Raw genomic sequence first — 19,254 nt, 5'->3', positions numbered from 1 at the left:
TGCCTCAGAAAGGAGTGCTGAATTGAGCCCAGAATAGTAAATTAGGACCAGATCTTGAAAACCCTTCTGATTAATTCTGATTAATACTGGTAATCTCACTGCAATGAATTAGGACTATTTGTGTAATGGTTGCTCACTTGGGTAGGATTATGACCTTAATGCAGACCTCCCCCATTACAATGATCCCAAGTTTTACAAGAGGTAAGGTACATGTATAATCTAGGAATTTTGGAGGAGCTGCACAACTAGGAATAGTGAAATTAAAGAAAAAAAAAAACGGAGTTGAGTATTAGGGAATCTTGACAATGATCTACTAGGCTGTAGAAGTGTCTCCTAAGGAAAGATCATTGAATGGGACATTTGAAACTGAGCTGGACAAAGCACCAGAAAAAAATGCATCGAAGGGAACAATTCTGCACTGATTGGGAAAGGAACTGACAGTTAACACAACTCTCTTCCATCTCTAATTCCATAATACTGAAATGTATTTATATATACACAGTTGGAATAATGATTTTTCAGTATGCCACAGAAAATGTCTTTGAAATGTATTTGACAGTCCTTTCAACTGTGTTCCAATCTAAGAAAAAACTCCTTGCATTCTAATTTGTGTGTGTCAGGAATACATTGAGATGGGAATATCCACTGATGTTGGGCAAAAATGAGTTTGCTGCTCTCCTCACCCCTAATATGCATCCCAAAGCAGATCAACTGTTAGACAAATGCAAATTTCTTCAAACACAAATATAATTTACTCATTAATCCACAGATATTTTCAAAATTACCAATACTCAAATAGAAGGCAGTTTTGATACAGTTGTGTGGGGTATTCAGGCAATATGCCAAAACTTGAGTGAATATTTAGAACATACCCGTTCATTTTTGTCTGTACAGAAGAGCCTGGTGTGATGCCTTTTCTGCACAACAATAAATGTAATTCCAGGCTGGTAGTCCTTCTCTAGTTTAATGCATGCTTCTCTGATAGCCAGCAGTTCATGGTGGAGAACCTAAGTCAGAAAGAAACACAACCGACAGAAAAATGTGATAAATAGGGTGCATACAAAGTTAATAACATCCAGCAGATTATAAAAATAATTATACTGCTACTCATTAGCTATTTAGGGCTTGTGGAGAAAGACATGGAAGTTCATACAAAGTTGAGTATTAGAAAGAGGATTTGGCATATATACAAAGACTGGGGAAAGAATGGGGTAAAGTCTAAGAACTGATTCAAATGAAGACAACAAGCATGGAGCTTACCAAATTTTATGAACTTTTTAACGCAATAAAGTGTGAAATTATTTTAAAAATACTCAGTAAATATTTTTAAAAAATTAAAGCAGAAAAACTATGTATATATCTGAAAAAATATACTAAAATACTTCATTAAAACATGAGGCTTCTAAGAAAAATAAATACAAAAAGATGTTTGCCAATTTTGTGTGGGGCAAGTGGAAAGAGGTAATGTATCAAAGTAGGATTTAGAAAAATGGGAGAAAATCAGAAATCTTACATACTTTTTTTTATTTTTTAAAAATCATTGTTATTAGACTGTGCACTCAAACTTCAACGGTAAACCCTTGATTTGGTCCCAGATATCAAATACACACCCAATTTTCAAAACTGAATGACATTAAAACATTTTCTTTTGTTGTGAAAGAATGTGCAATCCTTTTGGAAAAGGGGAAGTAGTAAGATCCTGAAAGCTGTGATGATACTTTTCCTACACTGCTTGGCCACTGCCTGAGACCTTTACAGAGGGGAAACCAGGTTTACTTCTTTTCATAATTCTAATTTTGCATACTGCATGACTTTTGATTATACAACAACTCATAAGTGTGAAGAATCTAACCTGTTGAAATTGCCCCTCAGAAACACCATCTCTGTAGAAAATAATGCGAGTTGGTTTAAATCTGGTTGATTTGTAGAACTGAATAAGCAGCTCCCTGACCATGGCAGCCAAGTCTTGGATGATTTCTTGACGATGCTGCTGGACACGCACAGTGGCGCAGTATCGATTAGGGTGAGCATCCATGCTTCCTACAACCTGTTTAAAACAAACACACATACACACACACACGACCCATGCTTAATACCAAGCCAATACAAAGGATCGTCTTTAAGGTTATTTTTTAAAAGAACACATTTAAAAACAAAGACTAATGATTCATTACCTCACTAAAAATGCTATAATCTATACAGTTCATAAAGAAAAGAGAAAATGCAGTCAAAATTATCGTGTGCATGGGAAAAGTTTTCAGTATTGAGCTCTGGGCTACCTGTGACTATATATAATACTAAAACTGAAGAATTAATATTTTATTAGTGAAACAAATCTATGAACTTGTGTTCTGAAAAACTGAAGGAATTTTTAAAGCACAATCTTAACATAGACTTTAACTAGAAAAATATGTTTTCACAACTGGTTCAAAACATAGGGGTGCCCTGGATTCCCAACTGATCCTAGAGTCCCTGGTGGCCTTTGTGGCAAGGAATGCTGCCATCCCACCCCATCTGCACTTAGCTGACCAATAACAATCATTCCTCTTGGATACAGACTTCACTGTTATCCACGTCTTTGTCACTTATAAACTGGATTAATCCAGTATATTAACTCTCCATAAAACCACTTGCAAGGTTCCGATAGCACTTAATGCAGCAGCTTGTCTGAGTGCATCAGAATGATCGAGAGCTCACTACACCAACATTCTATAGACTTTATTCAGCATGGGACTACCAGTGCATTTCTGGGGATTACTGCATAGTTTGTGTTCATTATAAGACAGTTCACCACAGCCTCGTAACGAACCACAAAAAGTACAAGGTCTCCAAAATACACTGTGTAGAGTGTCTCAGTACTATTATAATATACGTATTTCTAATATATGTATTATATTATGTAGATATGGGGGGTTGCTACCCATGTTTTATGACATTACAGTCAAAACTCCATTTTTGTGCAATGTTTGAGTTATTGTATAAATTAGTGTTCCCTCACAAATATCTGAGTAATTATTACCACAATAAACTCTCCAAAAGAAGTTTCATTAGACTATGTAGTAAAATACTATTTAATACCATAGTGTAGGATAAACAGTATCCTTCACAACCTCTGTAAAAAAAACAAAACAAACAACTAAATTTAAACAGCAACCTCCGCTGAACGATTACCACTGTTTACTCACTGCAGCAATGGAAGGCTTTTTTCCGTCTCCAGCTGGTGGATGAGTTACATCTGCACCCAGGAATATGACAGGCTGCTGAAATACCGGAGGCCTAATGAAAACAAAGTGAAAGTGATAGCTAGCATTTATAGAATGCTTTTCCAATATTAACTAATTAATCCTCAATACACCTGTGACATAGACAAGTACTATCCTCTTTCACACCTAATTGTGAAGTATTTGTATTGCAGCAGCATCAAAGGTCCTGATCAGAGTTCCATTGTCCTAGGTGAGGAACACACATACTGACAGGTTTCAGAGTAACAGCTGTGTTAGTCTGTATTCGCAAAAAGAAAAGGAGTACTTGTGGCACCTTAGAGACTAACCAATTTATTTGAGTATAAGATTTCGTGAGCTACAGCTCACTTCATCGGATGCATACTGTGGAAAATACAGAAGATGTTTTTTATATATAAGCTATTACCAGCAGGAGAGTGGGGTGGGGGGAGAGAAAACCTTTTGTAGTGATAAACACCCATTTTTTCATGGTTTGTGTGTATAAAAAACATCATCTGTATTTTCCACAGTATGCATCCGGTGAAGTGAGCTGTAGCTCACGAAAGCTTATGCTCAAATAAATTGGTTAGTCTCTAAGGTGCCACAAGTACTCCTTTTCTTTTTACACATACTGAGGAAGACACAAAGAGCTTGCAATCTACTTTAATGGGGAAACACAGAAAGTTGTAAATTGTATTTCTCACAATGTATAGCATCTGAAAAAAACGTGCCCAATTCCACAATGCATACCTTAAGTATACCAAAATATTTTTTTTAAAAAAATCTGAGTTTTCTGTCTGTTTTATAAAAAGACAACAAAGTCCCAGAGCTTTAGCTATTTCTCAGGGATGCTTCAAAGTAACTTTTATTGAAGTACCTCTCCATCAATTGTGTTGTGAGTTTTTGGCTAAATCTGGTCAGTCTGAAAGCTGACATTCTAAGAAGCGACAGAGGAAGTACACTGAAACACCAGGCTAGATGTTGTAAATTTCAACTCCCCTCTCCCAACAAGACACTTTATTTTAAAGGGAGTTTTTGTTTTTTTTATCAGAAGGGTGGTGGGCGGAGGAGGGGGCGCAGAGGAGAGTCACTATGTAGACTCGGCAGCTAATTTTAAAAATTAAGTTTCTCAGTATTTCAAAGGCGAAGAGCACTTTGTGTTCATCTTTCAGAAGAAATGCTTGGACAATGTCATTTTAAAACTAATATTTCAGAATAATTTTTTCTTTTCCTGGCTGAAAGAGTAAATTACAATCAATTAAAACAATTCTATGATCAACAAAAAAAATCCACTTGTTTAGAATGTCAATATCCAACACCAGTCATGTTTTGGTGTGAATTTTCTGCAAACCCCGATGTAGGAGGTGGACTGAGATTACAGCCCATTCCCAACTCCGGGGCTGGAGTAGCAGCCAAGAAGAAATTGCAATGTGAATTCCTCTCCCACAAATATCCCACCTGTCATTGAGTAACGGGCGTACTCTGTTCTAGCTCTTCCCTTCCCTTCTAGATTGGTCCTGGTGTCAAGTCATAAAAAGAATTATAACAGTGGTACTGCAGTGGACAGAACTGCTTCGTCTTTGGGAGAGGAGAGTAAACATCCAATGACTAGAATCTTCAGGCTATGACATTGGTCATTGGTCTGCTGTGAAAAAACATGTCGGTCCCTCAAAAGGAAGATCTTAAATGCTGTGCTGGACCTCGAGGATGCCCTGATGACTGGAACCATGAACATCTATGTATTGCAATGGATAATGCTGTGGCTCTGGCAGCATCCAGTGCAGCCTGAACCAAGGCCCTGGCTACCAACCTTTGCGTATCCAATTCTGTGAGAAACTCTTGTCTCACCTCCTTTGGCAACTTGCCTGTAAATTGTAAAACACTGTCCCAGAGGGAGAAACGAATAGTTGCTAACTTTCCATAACTGTTGTTCTTCAAGATGTGTTGCACATGACCATTCTACTATACGTGTGTCTGTGCCTCAAGCACAGTCGCCGGGAATTTTTCCCCTCAGTGGTACCTGTCGGGGTGGCTCACGTGCTTATAACGCTGGTATAAAGCATCCAGCTGATCCCACTCCCTCTCAGTTCCTTCTTTCTGGCCAGCTCCGACAGAGAGAGGTAGGAGAAACAACAAGAAGTACCAGCGGCACCTTAGAGGCTAACAAATTTATCTGGGCACAAGCTTGTGTGGACTAAAACCCACTTCATCAGATGCATGGAATGGAAAATACAGTAGGTATATATATGCATATATATGAAAGTACAGTAGGAAGATATTTTATATATATATATGTATCTATCTTCTTACTGTATTTTAGCAGTGGCATTCTCTCGAGAGAGAGAATGCGAGAGAGAGAGTGCGCGCGCCCCAGCACCATGAAATGGACACGTGCAACACATCTCAAAAGAACAACAGTTAAGGAAGGTCGGTAACCGTTTTCCCTTTGAGTGATTGTACATGTGCATTCCACCGTAGGTGACTCCCAAGCAGTTGCATAGGTGGTGGGATCGGAGATCATGGACACACTGACTGCAAAACAGCTTGACAAAATTTGGCATCATCCCTGGTCTGTTGCATTATGGCGTAAAGGGAAGCAAACATGTGCACCAATGACAGAGTTGCTGCTCTGAAAATGTCCTGAATAGGGATCTGCACTAGGAATGCCACTACTAAAGGTTGTGACCTTGTGGAATGTGCAGTCAGGTTAGCTCGTGGCGGAACACCCTCCTGACCATAACACATGAATACATGATGTGATCCAGGACAAAATTCTCTGAGTAGAGAAGGGGAGACCCTTCTGTGATGTTATCTGATTAAAATATAACCATGTAGATCATTGTTGCTACCACTGTTATATAATTGCAAAGAATCTTGTACAAAGTATGTCAAGTAAGGTGTCTATGGAAAGGTTATGATTTGCTGAATCTGATTATGCTATTTGCATGCACTTACCATTTTTGTATCTGAAGTTATGAATATTAACTATGTATCTGTATTTCAAAAGTTTGCTCCTGGGGCACTTAGCCAGCACATTGTGAAGGAACTATTCAAATTAAATGGCCCATCAAATAACACTTAACTCACAATGGAAGACTCCTATCTACACTTAATGGACTTCCCTGTGAACCTTCTAACTGGAGTATGGGTAATGGCTTCTGCTATGATTAAGTGAAATCATGCATGTAATCACATGTAGAGTCAGTGGGGGAGCAGGAAATAGAATCCAGATCCCTTGCCGCCTATGCCCTGAAAGAGATGTTCTAGTTCAAACAGAAATTAATTCAGGGAAGAGCTGTGGCCTATTTTATACAGGTCAGACTAGAGATAATTACAATGGATCCTTCTGGCTTTATAATCATGGTTGTTTACTCCATAGATTACAATCAGCCTGTCAATAAGGGAATATTAATTTTCAAGATGACGTCTATTTGTCATTAGATACAATAAGTAAACAGATTGGGTAAGAGTTATTTCAAGTAGAAACTCTGAAACAGTATTGCAAGCTCCAATTTTCAAATAAAGCAGCAATGTTTTTTCTTTATAAACTGACAGATTCCAATGGGAATGATTTTTTTAAAAAGTAAGTATTTCTTTGCAGTATCCAAATATTGCAGCAGAGTGCTAATTACATTAAAATCCAAAAGTGAAATGGACTAGAAACTGATTATAAAACCAGAGTGAAGCATCATAATTAACAAAAAGTAAATTCATTTTTAATAGTTTTAAGGTTATATTAGTAACAGGTTAAAAAAAGTAAACTATTTCATGGGTCCCTTAACATATGGAAATAAAATAAAAAAAAACTTCCAAATCAACTTACCTCCCTTGAGGCAGCAAAATGTTATTTACTCCTCCTAATTTGACATTGATCTTTAAACAAAGATTGGACAGAGTTTGTGGTGTTGTTCTTTGCACATTTTTCATCTGAACACACTGCGTAGCCATCCCCAGCACAGTGTCACCAACACGCTTTACTTCCGCTGCCAAGACACAAAGAAAAATAAAAACTATTCAGATATTCTTAAATAAGAAATAAAAAAAATGGCATTCATTTAGCTATGATCACTTTCTCCCAGAATGTTATTGGTTCATTTGTTTAAACTTATTTTCTCCTCACTGCTACTGAATTTATACTACCATCCTTCTACTGAAAAGATACAAGTTTTATTGGAGTCTAAATGTACAATGATAATTGCAGATTTATCATTTCAATTGCTCCCTCCCCCCTTTTTTTTAAAATACCGTTACATACATTTTAAAACAGTTTACGGAGGCACTGGTTGCAACTCCCTGGCTAAGGCCAAGTTTTGAAATGGACTTAAGGGTATAAATTTCTATTTTGTTCCACATGTAGGTAACTCAATTTTCCAGTGAAATTTCAGAACATTAATTTATTAGACCTTTGAAATTTTTATGCAGCCTTTTTATTTCACTCTGTCTAATAATTTACTATGAAGTGTTTGAAATTAAGCTCTGGCTGAAATCTTTCAGAGCTTTTAATATTTTATTATCAACATACCTTTAAAACAATGTTGTACATCTATACAGAAACTGATACAGGTGAATCTTGAGCAAATAAAGTACAAAAGATTGTTTAAGAGAAATTTTTAGGATCATTTTTAGGTTTTTCCCAGAGGTTGGTGGCTGGAGTAGATGGAGTTTTTTGGGGGAGTTGATTGTCAGGTTTTCTTTGTTACTTGTGACTTTCCACTGATTGCAGGTGGACCCAGAGATTACGATGGTTGTACCTTTAATTAAATTTAAAAAAGTAGCGAAAACTTGGCCTTCAGAGGTGGCCATGAGCTCAAGTTTCCAGCTTATATTATGTGCCTCATTGGTAGCCCAGGAGAAAAAGGATAGGAGGAGAAGAGGGAATTAAAAATAAATAAAAAGAGCTGGTTGAGAATTAAGAAGTGGACAGTTTCAAAGGTCTGGAGCACCCTTGAAGGAAGGAAAGAAAATGTAAGGCCCCTACTATTTTCTTTGTGGAATTTTATCTAATTACTTTGAAATACGTTTTTGGTGATGGTATTCTTCATACAACTTACATACTGGTGACTCAAACACCCTCCATCTCCCATATATGTGATCCATACGCACTGACCATAAACTGGAGTCTTCCCTGGCAGAATGACTACCACAAGCTGTAGCCCAGCATAGGTGTTCTTTAGATGTCTGAACATAGGTTCCACACTATCTGCACCCTGGGCGTATTTACAGAAACATGGCTGCCCCTGGATTGGCATTCCTGCATCTCTTGATATCTTCCTCAGTTGTTCTGTGAAGGACCTAAAGAATGCAGATACATTAGATTACTATGAAGAGAGAATGAAACATTCTGTTCTCAGTTATACTGGTACAATGCTGTTGACTTTGACGAGGTTGCATTGGCATAAGAACAGAATCGGACCCAGTATGTGTACATTTTTTCATATCAACCAAATATCATTTAGCTTTTAATGAAGGGACAAAGGGGAGAAGGAACAGGGAGAGAAACTCTGTCAATACTCCCTAATATCGGAAGCTTCAATATGCACCAGCACTCTCATTCACTACAACAATACAGTGGGTATCAAGGTACATGTATATAAAATCACACCATAATGGCAGATATTATTTCTTTTTAACTTCTTTGTGACAACAGTGTCTGGAGGGCATTTCCTATTGGACTGAGCTTAATTAATTAATTTTACACAGGTAAGCAAAGTCAATTTCAGCGTTGGTTTACTTATAGAACCCCTATTTTTAATCTTCTGACCTAAACCCAGAAGTCCTGGTGCAGTGGTCTAAGCACAGGTCTGAAAGCCTGGTTCTAATCCTAGTTCTGAAACTGGCTCCCCACTTTTGGCTTCTACCAAGTTACAACCTCTCTACTTCAATTTCCTTATCTATAAAGTGGAAATAAGATACCCTTTGACTCCACAGTGGTTTTATGTGGACTTCAGTTATTATATGTAGTAGAATAGATAAACGCCAACTTATTTTTATTAATGCTATCATCCTCCAAAAAACAAGTCTCCAGAACTAATGCTAAATTCCTAGGATCAAAGTTTCCCTTATCTTAAAGGAAAACTCTTCAAACAGATTTAGTTGAAATTAGTCAAGTTCAAGACCTTGAAGACTCCAGCCTAATGCTTGTTACACCCAAAAACTAGCTACACTTCTACCAGCCAGCCTCCCTCCTCAAAAGAAACAGTAGCACTGAGGGAACGCCATCCCTTCTCCCTGCACTCCCAACATCTGAATTCCAGAGAGAACCAACAGAGGATATCTGGGAGCGAAGAGCCCCTTCCTTCTGCCCCCCAGCCCTGTGCAGGGGTTTGGGGAGTCTTAAAAGAAAATTTCATGATCATCCCTGACAACAGCTGCTCGCCAGCTCAGAACAGGGCCCCAAACAAAAGGAGATGTGTTCCTGACTCAAAAGTCAAAAACACCAGCAGCTCTGCGGCTGCGCTGCTGGTAACTAACTTCTTACAGGATCTGCCAAAGTGCATTCCAGCAAGCTCCTCCAACAGAGCAGCACATGAGAGGGCTACACCTGCCCACCAGCTAAGGAAGGTGTATTGTCAGTTTCAGAGGAAAGTTTTGCTACAAAGGAAGCAAAACTAAAGAGAATTTTTTTTTTAAATAGTTTTTCTGGGCTAGTAATCTTAGGTAACAATTTTTCTTCCTAGTTGCTGTGCAAGACACATATATACAAAAAAGGAAACTGACTATATACATAGCACTCAAATGCACAAACTAACTAATGTTTTTCATTTGGTAACTTAAAATAGTAACATTAAAAAGTTGATGTTCACGTTTGTCATCTACTGTACAGCTTCCAGTGATGCAGAATGAATCAAGGCTGATCTCACAGAGAAGGATCTTAAGAGGGGGGCAGTTCACCGTATATTCCATTGTTTGGATGGCTTCTTCACATTCAGGTATGGATTGTCCTTCATTTTCCAAGTGTGTAGGAGATAACTGCAACACCCATATGAGCTTCTGGTACAGTTCACTGTGATCCATCTTACGTGGGATACTGAAACGAGGTGGTTGGTCTGCAGGATCCATGTTCAGGTTTTGATTCATGACCCTTATGTTTACTCACAGCCTTCGCCACTTGTCTTTTGATGACAGTCCCGAGGTTTTGAGAGCTTTGGCAGCTAACCAGAAGGGGTTCCTGGACTTAAGGCAGCATAGAATCATAGAACATCAGGGTTGGAAGGGACCTCAGGAGGTCATCTAGTCCAACCCCCTGCTCAAAGCAGGACCAATCCCCAACTAAATCATCTTGGGGTACACTGGAGATCTTTGTAGATGGGCAAGTCTGGATTCGTTATTGTGCAGTCATATTCACGTATTACTGCAGCTTCTCTTTGTGGGGATAGTGGTAAGATATGCATGAGGGCAGAGAGCCAGACAGCTGCTGTTGACTTCAGCACTCCTGTGACAATTCTCACAGTGTTCAACTGCACACTGACAAGTTTCATATGTACACTACCATACAGACAGGCAATATTCAGCTGCTGAGAAGACAAGGGAAAAAGTGGCTGTCTATAAGGTCCAAGCATTTGTGGATTATATTGTTCCTAGTCTTTATTTTGGCAGCATTCTCCGTCAGGTGTAGTTGCCTCACATACCACTGATCCAGCACCACTCGGAGATCTTTTAGGAAATCCTCGTGCCTAAGTTTGTTTTGCAGGAGGTGACATTCAAGCTCTTCTTTGCAGTTTACTGAAAAGTTTACTAACTGAAAAAATATTTCCCTTAATCTTTCAACTACAGTAATTTTGGGTATTGTAACAACAGTGGGTAGAAAGCTTTATGAATAAATTTGATTTGTAAGTTGACAATGTCCATTTAAATAGGTCCAATGCAGATATAGATTTTTTCAGATTAAAACAATTTAGAGAGACATAATATAGAGACACATGTACATTCGACATTTCAGTGATGAAAAGTGTTCAGTAGTAGACATTTTTCTTTGCTTCGATTGCCTTCTTTCTTCCTTGCTCATCTCCATTTCTTGGAAACCCCTATCGATGGCAGGCACCTTGCCTTATCCAGTGCTGTGCACATTGCTTTTGATATTAAGGATTTTATGATACTAGCACACAGAAAAAAACAAACAAGAGAGACATACTGGCTTGTACACCATTCAAAACATAGAATTCTATGTTTGTGACAGGGAAAATACAATAAATAGTTTACAGCTTCTAAAGTCAAGTAGAGATATAACAAAGGGAAAAGATTTTTTTTTTTTTAAATACAGCATTTAGAATATTACTGCAAAAAAGCACAAGGTACAGTAGTGCTACACAATCCACTTCTTTCAAAACCAGTAAGGAACCAAAAATCTTTCTAAGAAAAAAGACACTTACTTAAGATGAACTTCAGTGCACTGTCGCTGGGGAGCAAAGCAGGCAATTGCCCAGACCTTAATTTCAATTCCAGTGTGAAACTGTTTATTCCTCATATCCCAAACCCCTTGAACTGGTGTAGCAATTGCTTTATTCTAGAAAAAGAAGGAAGTGGTAAATGGGTAATACTTCCAAAAAAAATCCCCAAACCCCTGCTTTGCTATAAGTATTGGTCTATTCTATAGTCTCAAGTCTGTGCCTAAATATTAATCCAGTTATTACACAGATCACTATCCTTCCTATCATTACAGCAACATATGTTCAAGTACGTGAATCTGATAATTTGCGAAATTTAGGAAGAGATAATACAGTTTATTCAATTTTTGAATGCTTTTTAAAAAAAAATACAAAACCCTATATTTGTTACAATAAAAATCAGCAGAATATATATGGGTAGTAAATGGGAAGAGTAATGAATGGCTGATAATTAATACATACATACAAGCTTGCAGTTCTATAGCTACTTTCCAGGAGTTCAATACAGTTTGCAGGAATTAATTTAGCCTCACAACAGTCCAGTAAGATAGGTAAGCATCATTACCTATATTTTATAGATCTGTAAACTAAGGCACATAAAGGTCCAGGGATTCACACATGGTCACAGAGAAAAGATATGTGGAAGATCCGAGAACAGGATCCTGGTTTCTGAACTCACAGTCATATAGAACTAAGTCTTTTCCCCTATCTAGTAGACACTACTCTGAGGAATTCGCTACAAGATCACGAGTTATATAGGCAACAGAAGATGAAGACTGAAGTAAATCTCAGGATGGGAATTATCTTAATTGGTATGGATATCAAAGTGTGCAGCTTTTCCTCATATCTTTGACTGAAAATGCATTCTTCATGATGTTTTGTTTTAATTTTAAATTGTACTGCAAGGTTTCATGAAAATCCAGGATAAACTGAAAGATCAAGATATGTCCTTAAATTACGACCCTCACTGAAATTGTAGGGCAAACATTTCAACAACAAGGGTAGACACAGAGGCAGTAGCAGGAACAGTGTGAGCAAAGGAGCAACCTATACATCCACTCCAGACCACTCAAAGCCCCAAACTCTAGCTTTTACTCTGTTTTATTTAGGTTTTTATACTGCACCCACCAGCATGGTATTTGAGTATCTTCATTACCCTTTGTGACATTAGAGACCACCCTCTATAGCAGTCTTTCCCAAATTGTGGGTCCTGCCCACCAGTGGGTCGAAGGAAGGATCTAGCTTGGTCACCTGTCACTGCCTCCCATATCACCCCTTGCCTTACACATACCCTCAAAGAATTCCACCATCAGGGCTGTCCGGCATTTAGGGGATGGGGGAAGAGTTAGGCATAAGGGGAAGTTTGCCCCAGATGCCCAAACCAAGTGATGTTGCAACATGGTACACAGAGTTGCAGTGCCACTCACTCAAATTTTATTGTGTGGAGGGATTGCTGGGCCAAATCCAAGTGGTGCTGCGATTCAGTGTGCCAGGTTGCAATGCCTGAAATGGGGGGACAGGAGCTGCTGCTGTTGGGTGAACGTGGGGTGGGTTCCCTCTCCAACCCCTTTCTCCCCACCCCGGGCCCCTCCAGCTAGCTGCGGCTGAAGTAGTAGGGGGCAGGGCTGGAAGAACAAGATCAAGGGCCACAGATTACTGATTGGTACCTTTTTGGTGCTACTACAATATAATAAATTTCAGAGCTGTTGAACATTCACAACTCCAGATAGAGTTTTCCTCAAGTCAAACAGAGCTTTGGGTGTTTAGCACATCTGAAAATGGAGACCTTAGGTGTCCTAAGTTAGGTACCCAAGAACAGAAGAACCCAAAATTAGAGGCCACTTCTAAAAAAGTTGGGCCTTAGCTTTCTTGTCTCAGTTTCCACATCTGTACTATGGGGATAGTATTTCCACATCTACCTCACAGGAGTGTTATAAAGGATTAAATTAGTTCATGTATGTAAAGTGACTTGACAATGATAAAAGTTATCTAAGTATTATGGGGGTTCCCAATGGAGTTACACCCAGGACTGAACTGAAGCACTCATATTAAAGAAGTTGTCAACTACTACAAAGGAATCATCCCAGACACTGCAGCATCTCTGTTTACATACTCTGCCTCCATACAGGATTGAGGGAGGTTGTAGGACTCTCCCAGTCACATCAGTCATTTCATCTTTGACCATTATTCCAAATTCACGAACATAAGGATCAGTATTAAAACTTGCACTTCGCATCTAAAAAGAGAAAACAAATGAATATTTCTAGTGGCAAAACAAAGTCCTTTTTGCATAAGTGACCCAAATTTTCAAAAGTATTTTCTAATTTTAGTGCCCACCTTGGTCACCTGGGACCTGAATTTTGGTGATGCCAAGAATTCACAGCTCCCATTATAACTCCACTTGTAGGTATGGTGCTCAGTACTACTTAAAATTTGGTTCTGGGTGTCTGGAACAGGGCACCTAAAATTAGATGACTCTTGAAAATTGAGGAGGTTATAAATATTTTTAAGCATCTCATTAACTGATGACATGAGAAAGTGTTTTACAGTTTATTACAAACTGTGTTTATTACCTGTAATAAGCACTAGATAGTAGTTCATTAACTTCAAGAGAAAAGCTTTGTTCCATACTGTACCTCTGTTCCCTCCACAGACAAACACAGCACTCACCAATTTGCTAATCTCTTCTTGACGGTCAGGTGCTGATCTGGCAGTTGCCCGTATCATAGTGGAAGTTTGATTGTCAGTTAGCTTCTTTATACACCTTTGTCCTGCCACTATGTTGCACACCTAAGGTAACCCCATACAAATTGAGTTAAAAATTCAGAAAATATCTGTTATACTTTTCTATATTTATTCCTGCAACAATTCCCTAAGCAGTAAGATAGCTGTAAGAGAAAACAAACATTTTTAGCTTGTGCTTTTTTTCCCTTTCTTCTTTCCAAGAATACAGTATTTTGATTAGTTTACTTGCCTCAAGAGGAAGGTATGTATGTTTCTGCTCCTGTCCAACTTGTAAACATGGAAGGTGAGGATAACGTAGAACCAACTTGTGTCTGTCCTTAAAATATTGAGCTACAGTGCATTCAACTGTTTGTCCACTCTCCTGCTGAAGTGGGAATCTATAGGAAACCAAATGTGAAAACCAACCATTTTACCAACAATACTTTCCCAAACTTTCTCATAATGTATTTTAGCACAATGAAAGACCCTATGACAGAGAGAGAGAGAGAGTGAGAGAAATACATTATTCTCTGTAATGGAGTGGAGCGAGCCTTCCTACATTTTCACTTTTCAGGAGAGAGAAGTCTACAGAGGGTTAAACACCTATCACAGGGGTTCTCAGACTTCATTGCACTGTGACCCTCTTCTGACAATAAAAGTTACTACACGACCCCAGGAGGGGGACTGAAGCCTGAGCCCGCCCGAGTCCCACTGCCCCGGGTGTAGAGGGACCAGGGCCAAAGCCTGAGCCCCACTGCCTCTGGTGGGAAAGGGGTCGAAGCCAAAGCCCAAGGAATTCAGCCCCAGCCAGGGGGCTTGTAACCTGAGCCGCACTGCCCAGGGCTGAATCCCTCTGGCTTTGGTCCCAGGTGGTGGAGCTCGTGCTTTGGCCCTGAGCTCCAGCAAGTCTAAGCCAACTCCGGCAACCCCATTAAGTTGGGGTCGTGACCCACTTCGGGATTCGAACCCACAGTTTGAGAACCGCTGATCTATAAAAAAAAAAAACAGTGCATCTTAGGGAATGGTCTACATCTACAATCTTCATCCCCCTTTTCTTGGAACCAAAACAGAGTGTATTGTTTTTGCTGCCTGAATCCCTTAAGATCTAGAGCAAATATCCAGAAAATGGGCATCCAAATGGCCTGACTGACAATCTCCATTCCCATGCCATGGGAAATAACAGATCTGCTATAAGATGTAGTACCGGAGGAGTTAACGGCAAGTCAGTCAGAATAAACAGCTCTTCATAAACCTATATACTGTTAAACAAAATGGGGGTGTAAGTCTCTCACATCTGTTAAACGTTTCACATGTAACCTGCCCAACACCAAGAGATTGAACTACATCTCCTAAAAACAGTTTAAGTGAGGGTCTGTCAGAAGTAAAATATTATAGGCATTTTAGCGTTGAGATATAAATGTACCAAATGCAACTTAATTCTACTTCACTAATTTAAGATATTAATATAAATTAGTGGAATCCTGACAAAGCTTTAAGGCCCATGTTGCTTTAAAATGAAAAAAGAAAGAAAAAAAAAGTGTATGTATGTATGTATGTATATAAAAAACTTATCACGTTTTATTACCACTGAAAAAATACAAAGAAGCCCAGCAACAGAACAGTTAACTACCAGTAGTTGCTAATATTGTTCAGGTGTCTTATAGTAAAAAAAATATGCTGATTGCAGCCTCATTCTTTGCATTTCTTTTAATACCACTCAGCTGAAATATATATGCATATTTTGAAGTTACTCACAAGACTTTTAAATAAAGAATTCCAAAAATAAAAGGAGAAAATTGATAAACATTAGTGCCACGAGAAGCACCAAAGTTTAGGAGAACAGCTGGCAAAAGTTTTGGCTGTTAGAGACAATGGAGTGTAATACTCATTTTTAAGTATGTAAATCAGCTGTAATTATACCAGTGTAAATGAAAAGAGAATCGGGTCTATATGTTGCAGAGGTAACATTCAGCCTACCTAAAAAAGGTATCACTTTCTTACTAGCCAATTATTAAAATGGCCAATGTCATCAATGGGCTTTCTATTCCTGCAGCAAGTGGGGAAATCCAAAGGGGGGGAAAAGAAAAAATTCAGGTGTGAACAGCTGGTGGGGCCAGATTGAAGAGGGTAACTGAGCTGTCACAAAAGTCCATCTTATTAGTAAAAATATAATTAAAACATAGAAAAGGGAGAGATTAGTTTGTCTATTTTTAGTATAGTTTATTTTTAAGTGATACAGAGGGCCCTAGACAAATTAGAGGATTGGGCCAAAAGAAATCTGATGAGGTTCAACAAGGACAAATGCAGAGTCCTGCACTTAGGATGGAAGAATCCCATGCACCGCTACAGACGAGGGACCGAATGGCTCGGCAGCAGTTCTGCAGAAAAGGACCTAGGGGTTACAGTGGACGAGAAGCTGGATAGGAGTCAACAGTGTGCCCTTCCTGCCAAGAAGGCTAACAGCATTTTGGGATGTATAAGTAGGGGCATTGCCAGCAGATCGAGGGATGTGATCATTCCCCTCTATTCGACACTGGTGAGGCCTCATCTGGAGTACTGTGTCCAGTTTTGGGCCCCACACTACAAGAAGGATGTGGAAAAATTGGAAAGAGTCCGGCGGAGGGCAACAAAAATGATTAGGGGACCGGAACACATGACTTATGAGGAGAGGCTGAGAGAACTGGGATTGTTTAGTCTGCAGAAGAGAAGAATGAAGGGGGATTTGATAGCTGCTTTCAACCTGAAGGGGCATTCCAAAGAGGAGGGATCTAGACTGTTCTCAGTGGTAGCAGATGACAGAACAAGGAGTAATGGTCTCAAGTTGCAGTAGGGGAGGTTTAGGTTGGATATTAGGAAAAACTTTTTCACTGGGAGGGTGGTGAAACACTGGAATGTGTTACCTAGGGAGGTGGTGGAATCTCCTTTCATAGAGGTTTTTAAGGTCAGGCTTGACAAAGCCCTGGCTGGGATGATTTAGTTGGGGATTGGTCCTGCTTTGAGCAGGGGGTTGGACTAGATGACCTCCTGAGGTCCCTTCCAACCCTGATATTCTATGATTCTAAGTGCTTGAGACGTGACAACTGAAAGTATCATTATACTGTGACAGCTTCCTATGTTGGTATACGTCAGTAAGGCAGGTTGATAGCTTTCCATGACAAGAACTGGACCGGATATCCACAAATTTGAAGATATTCACTGTACTACCATTTTAAAATACTATAGGAGCAAAAGGAAAAAAAAACAACAAAAAATCATATTTTACGTTTGGTGACTTGCTGGTCGTCTGGTGACATTGCACACTCGGTATTTTCTCTTCATTTGCCCACAGTGTGTTATCTCCACCTTTAGACCTAACAATATGAAAACATGTATCACTACTTCATTTCTTCAAAACCATTTTCAATCATTTAAATCTTTGGTTACTTTTGTTCTCCTATTACAGTCTTGTTATAATTTGTAAGTAATTAGGAATTCTTTATTTTTTGGACTATTCAAGTACTATACTATGCATGCTCAATAAACACGAAAGTTAAAATCCTTCTCAAACCTTAAATAAAAAACCAAAAAAGGTGGGTAATGCAGCAAGTTGTCCTTTTAACTTTCCTTTCCTCTTTTTACAGGTTTCTCCCACTTACGGATACGTGCATTTGCTAGTAGAGATGGGGGGAGGGGGGTGTCTTGGCTACAAAATGTACAAAACCAGTTGATATAAATGGCTTGACTGTTGCACTGCAATTCTAGAATTAGCATCCATTCATTTTCTCTAATTTCCCACACACGGAAATAAAATTACTATAAAGGAGCAAAATATATTTTCAGTTCAACTGTTAATGAAACACTGAAGACCAGACTGGCTAAGGAAACGAGCTGTAAAATGTCAGCTACCTCAAGGATTTTAATGTCTTGTCAGTGTTCATGGAGATGTTGGAAAAGTGTTAGCTCTTATAGAGAAATTATTTAATATGTGCCACATGTTCGGGCTTACATACAATTTCACTCAAGTAATCAACATTTTTCCGCATATAAATCAATATGTTAACCCACTCAACCAGTTACTAAACAAGATCAGTCAAACTTGCAGCAATAAAAAACTAACTACTAAATAACAAAAACAACGAGTAGTCCTTGTGGCACCTTAGAGACTAAAATTTACTTGGGCACAAGAACCCACAAAAGCTTATGCCCAAATAAATTTGTTAGTCTCTAAGGTGCCACAAGGACTCCTTGTTATTTTTGCTGACACAGATTAACACGGCTACCACTCTAAAACCTGTTACTAAATAACACTGGTTAAAGATTCATAAAAGTTTTGCTTGGTAAGAATCCTGAAGGATATCCCAAACCACAAAAAACAGAACAAAACTTTGTTTGTCTAGAGTTAAAGAACAAGCATTACAAATCCAGGAAATTCAGAGGTAAGAAACTTAAAAGCCCAAACACTTGAATGTATGAAAATGCACAGTTAAGGACTGTAACTACCACCACGCAAGTGTCTAGGACACAGATGGAAGGCGGCTGAGGCAGACCACCTCATTATTCATAAAAGTTTTACGTCAACCATCACTACAAATACAAACAAATGCTTTACAGGAGGTCAAACTAGATGATCACAATGGTCCCTTCTAGCCTTAGAATCTACAAATATACCCTTAATCAGACAGTGGCTGTGCAAACTCCAGCCTTTACACAGCCATACCCTGTGCACAGAAAGGAACACACACATTTTATATTTCAAATTATTTTTTCAAAATAATCTATCCCAGACTCTAGCACCCTTGGATACAAGGCAATTTTAATTAAGACAAAAATATCAGGAAAAAAAATAAAATTAAATAAATAAATAAATAAAAAATAAATAAATAAAAAATAAATAAAAAAAAATAAAATTAAAAATAAAATAAAAAAAATAAATTCAAAAGCCTTCT

General features: G+C 38.6%; 1 protein-coding gene across 10 annotated transcripts in view; it reads right to left on the bottom strand.

Moving 5' to 3' along the window:
- AGO2 (argonaute RISC catalytic component 2) overlaps window positions 1-19,254 on the bottom strand; it is a 105,898-nt gene that overhangs the window by 21,276 nt on the left and 65,368 nt on the right. For all 10 annotated transcript variants that reach the window (XR_012157065.1, XM_073330041.1, XM_073330043.1 and 7 more), the window contains 10 exons: window positions 17,592-17,679; window positions 14,580-14,727; window positions 14,276-14,395; window positions 13,719-13,841; window positions 11,591-11,724; window positions 8,329-8,513; window positions 7,045-7,204; window positions 3,186-3,276; window positions 1,853-2,047; window positions 873-1,007 (listed from right to left, as the gene is read on the bottom strand). Coding sequence is in view for 9 of the 10 variants with exons in the window: in XM_073330041.1 (XP_073186142.1) it covers window positions 873-1,007; window positions 1,853-2,047; window positions 3,186-3,276; window positions 7,045-7,204; window positions 8,329-8,513; window positions 11,591-11,724; window positions 13,719-13,841; window positions 14,276-14,395; window positions 14,580-14,727; window positions 17,592-17,679 (1,379 nt within the window). In the remaining variant the exon portion in view is untranslated. The remainder of the gene's footprint in view (window positions 1-872; window positions 1,008-1,852; window positions 2,048-3,185; window positions 3,277-7,044; window positions 7,205-8,328; window positions 8,514-11,590; window positions 11,725-13,718; window positions 13,842-14,275; window positions 14,396-14,579; window positions 14,728-17,591; window positions 17,680-19,254) is intronic.

This window comes from Lepidochelys kempii, chromosome 2 (genome assembly GCF_965140265.1).
Source record: "Lepidochelys kempii isolate rLepKem1 chromosome 2, rLepKem1.hap2, whole genome shotgun sequence".
In the NCBI taxonomy this organism is placed as follows: Eukaryota; Metazoa; Chordata; order Testudines; family Cheloniidae; genus Lepidochelys; species Lepidochelys kempii.
Note: the sequence above shows the minus strand (reverse complement) of the source record. Positions and strands in the feature narration are given on the sequence as shown.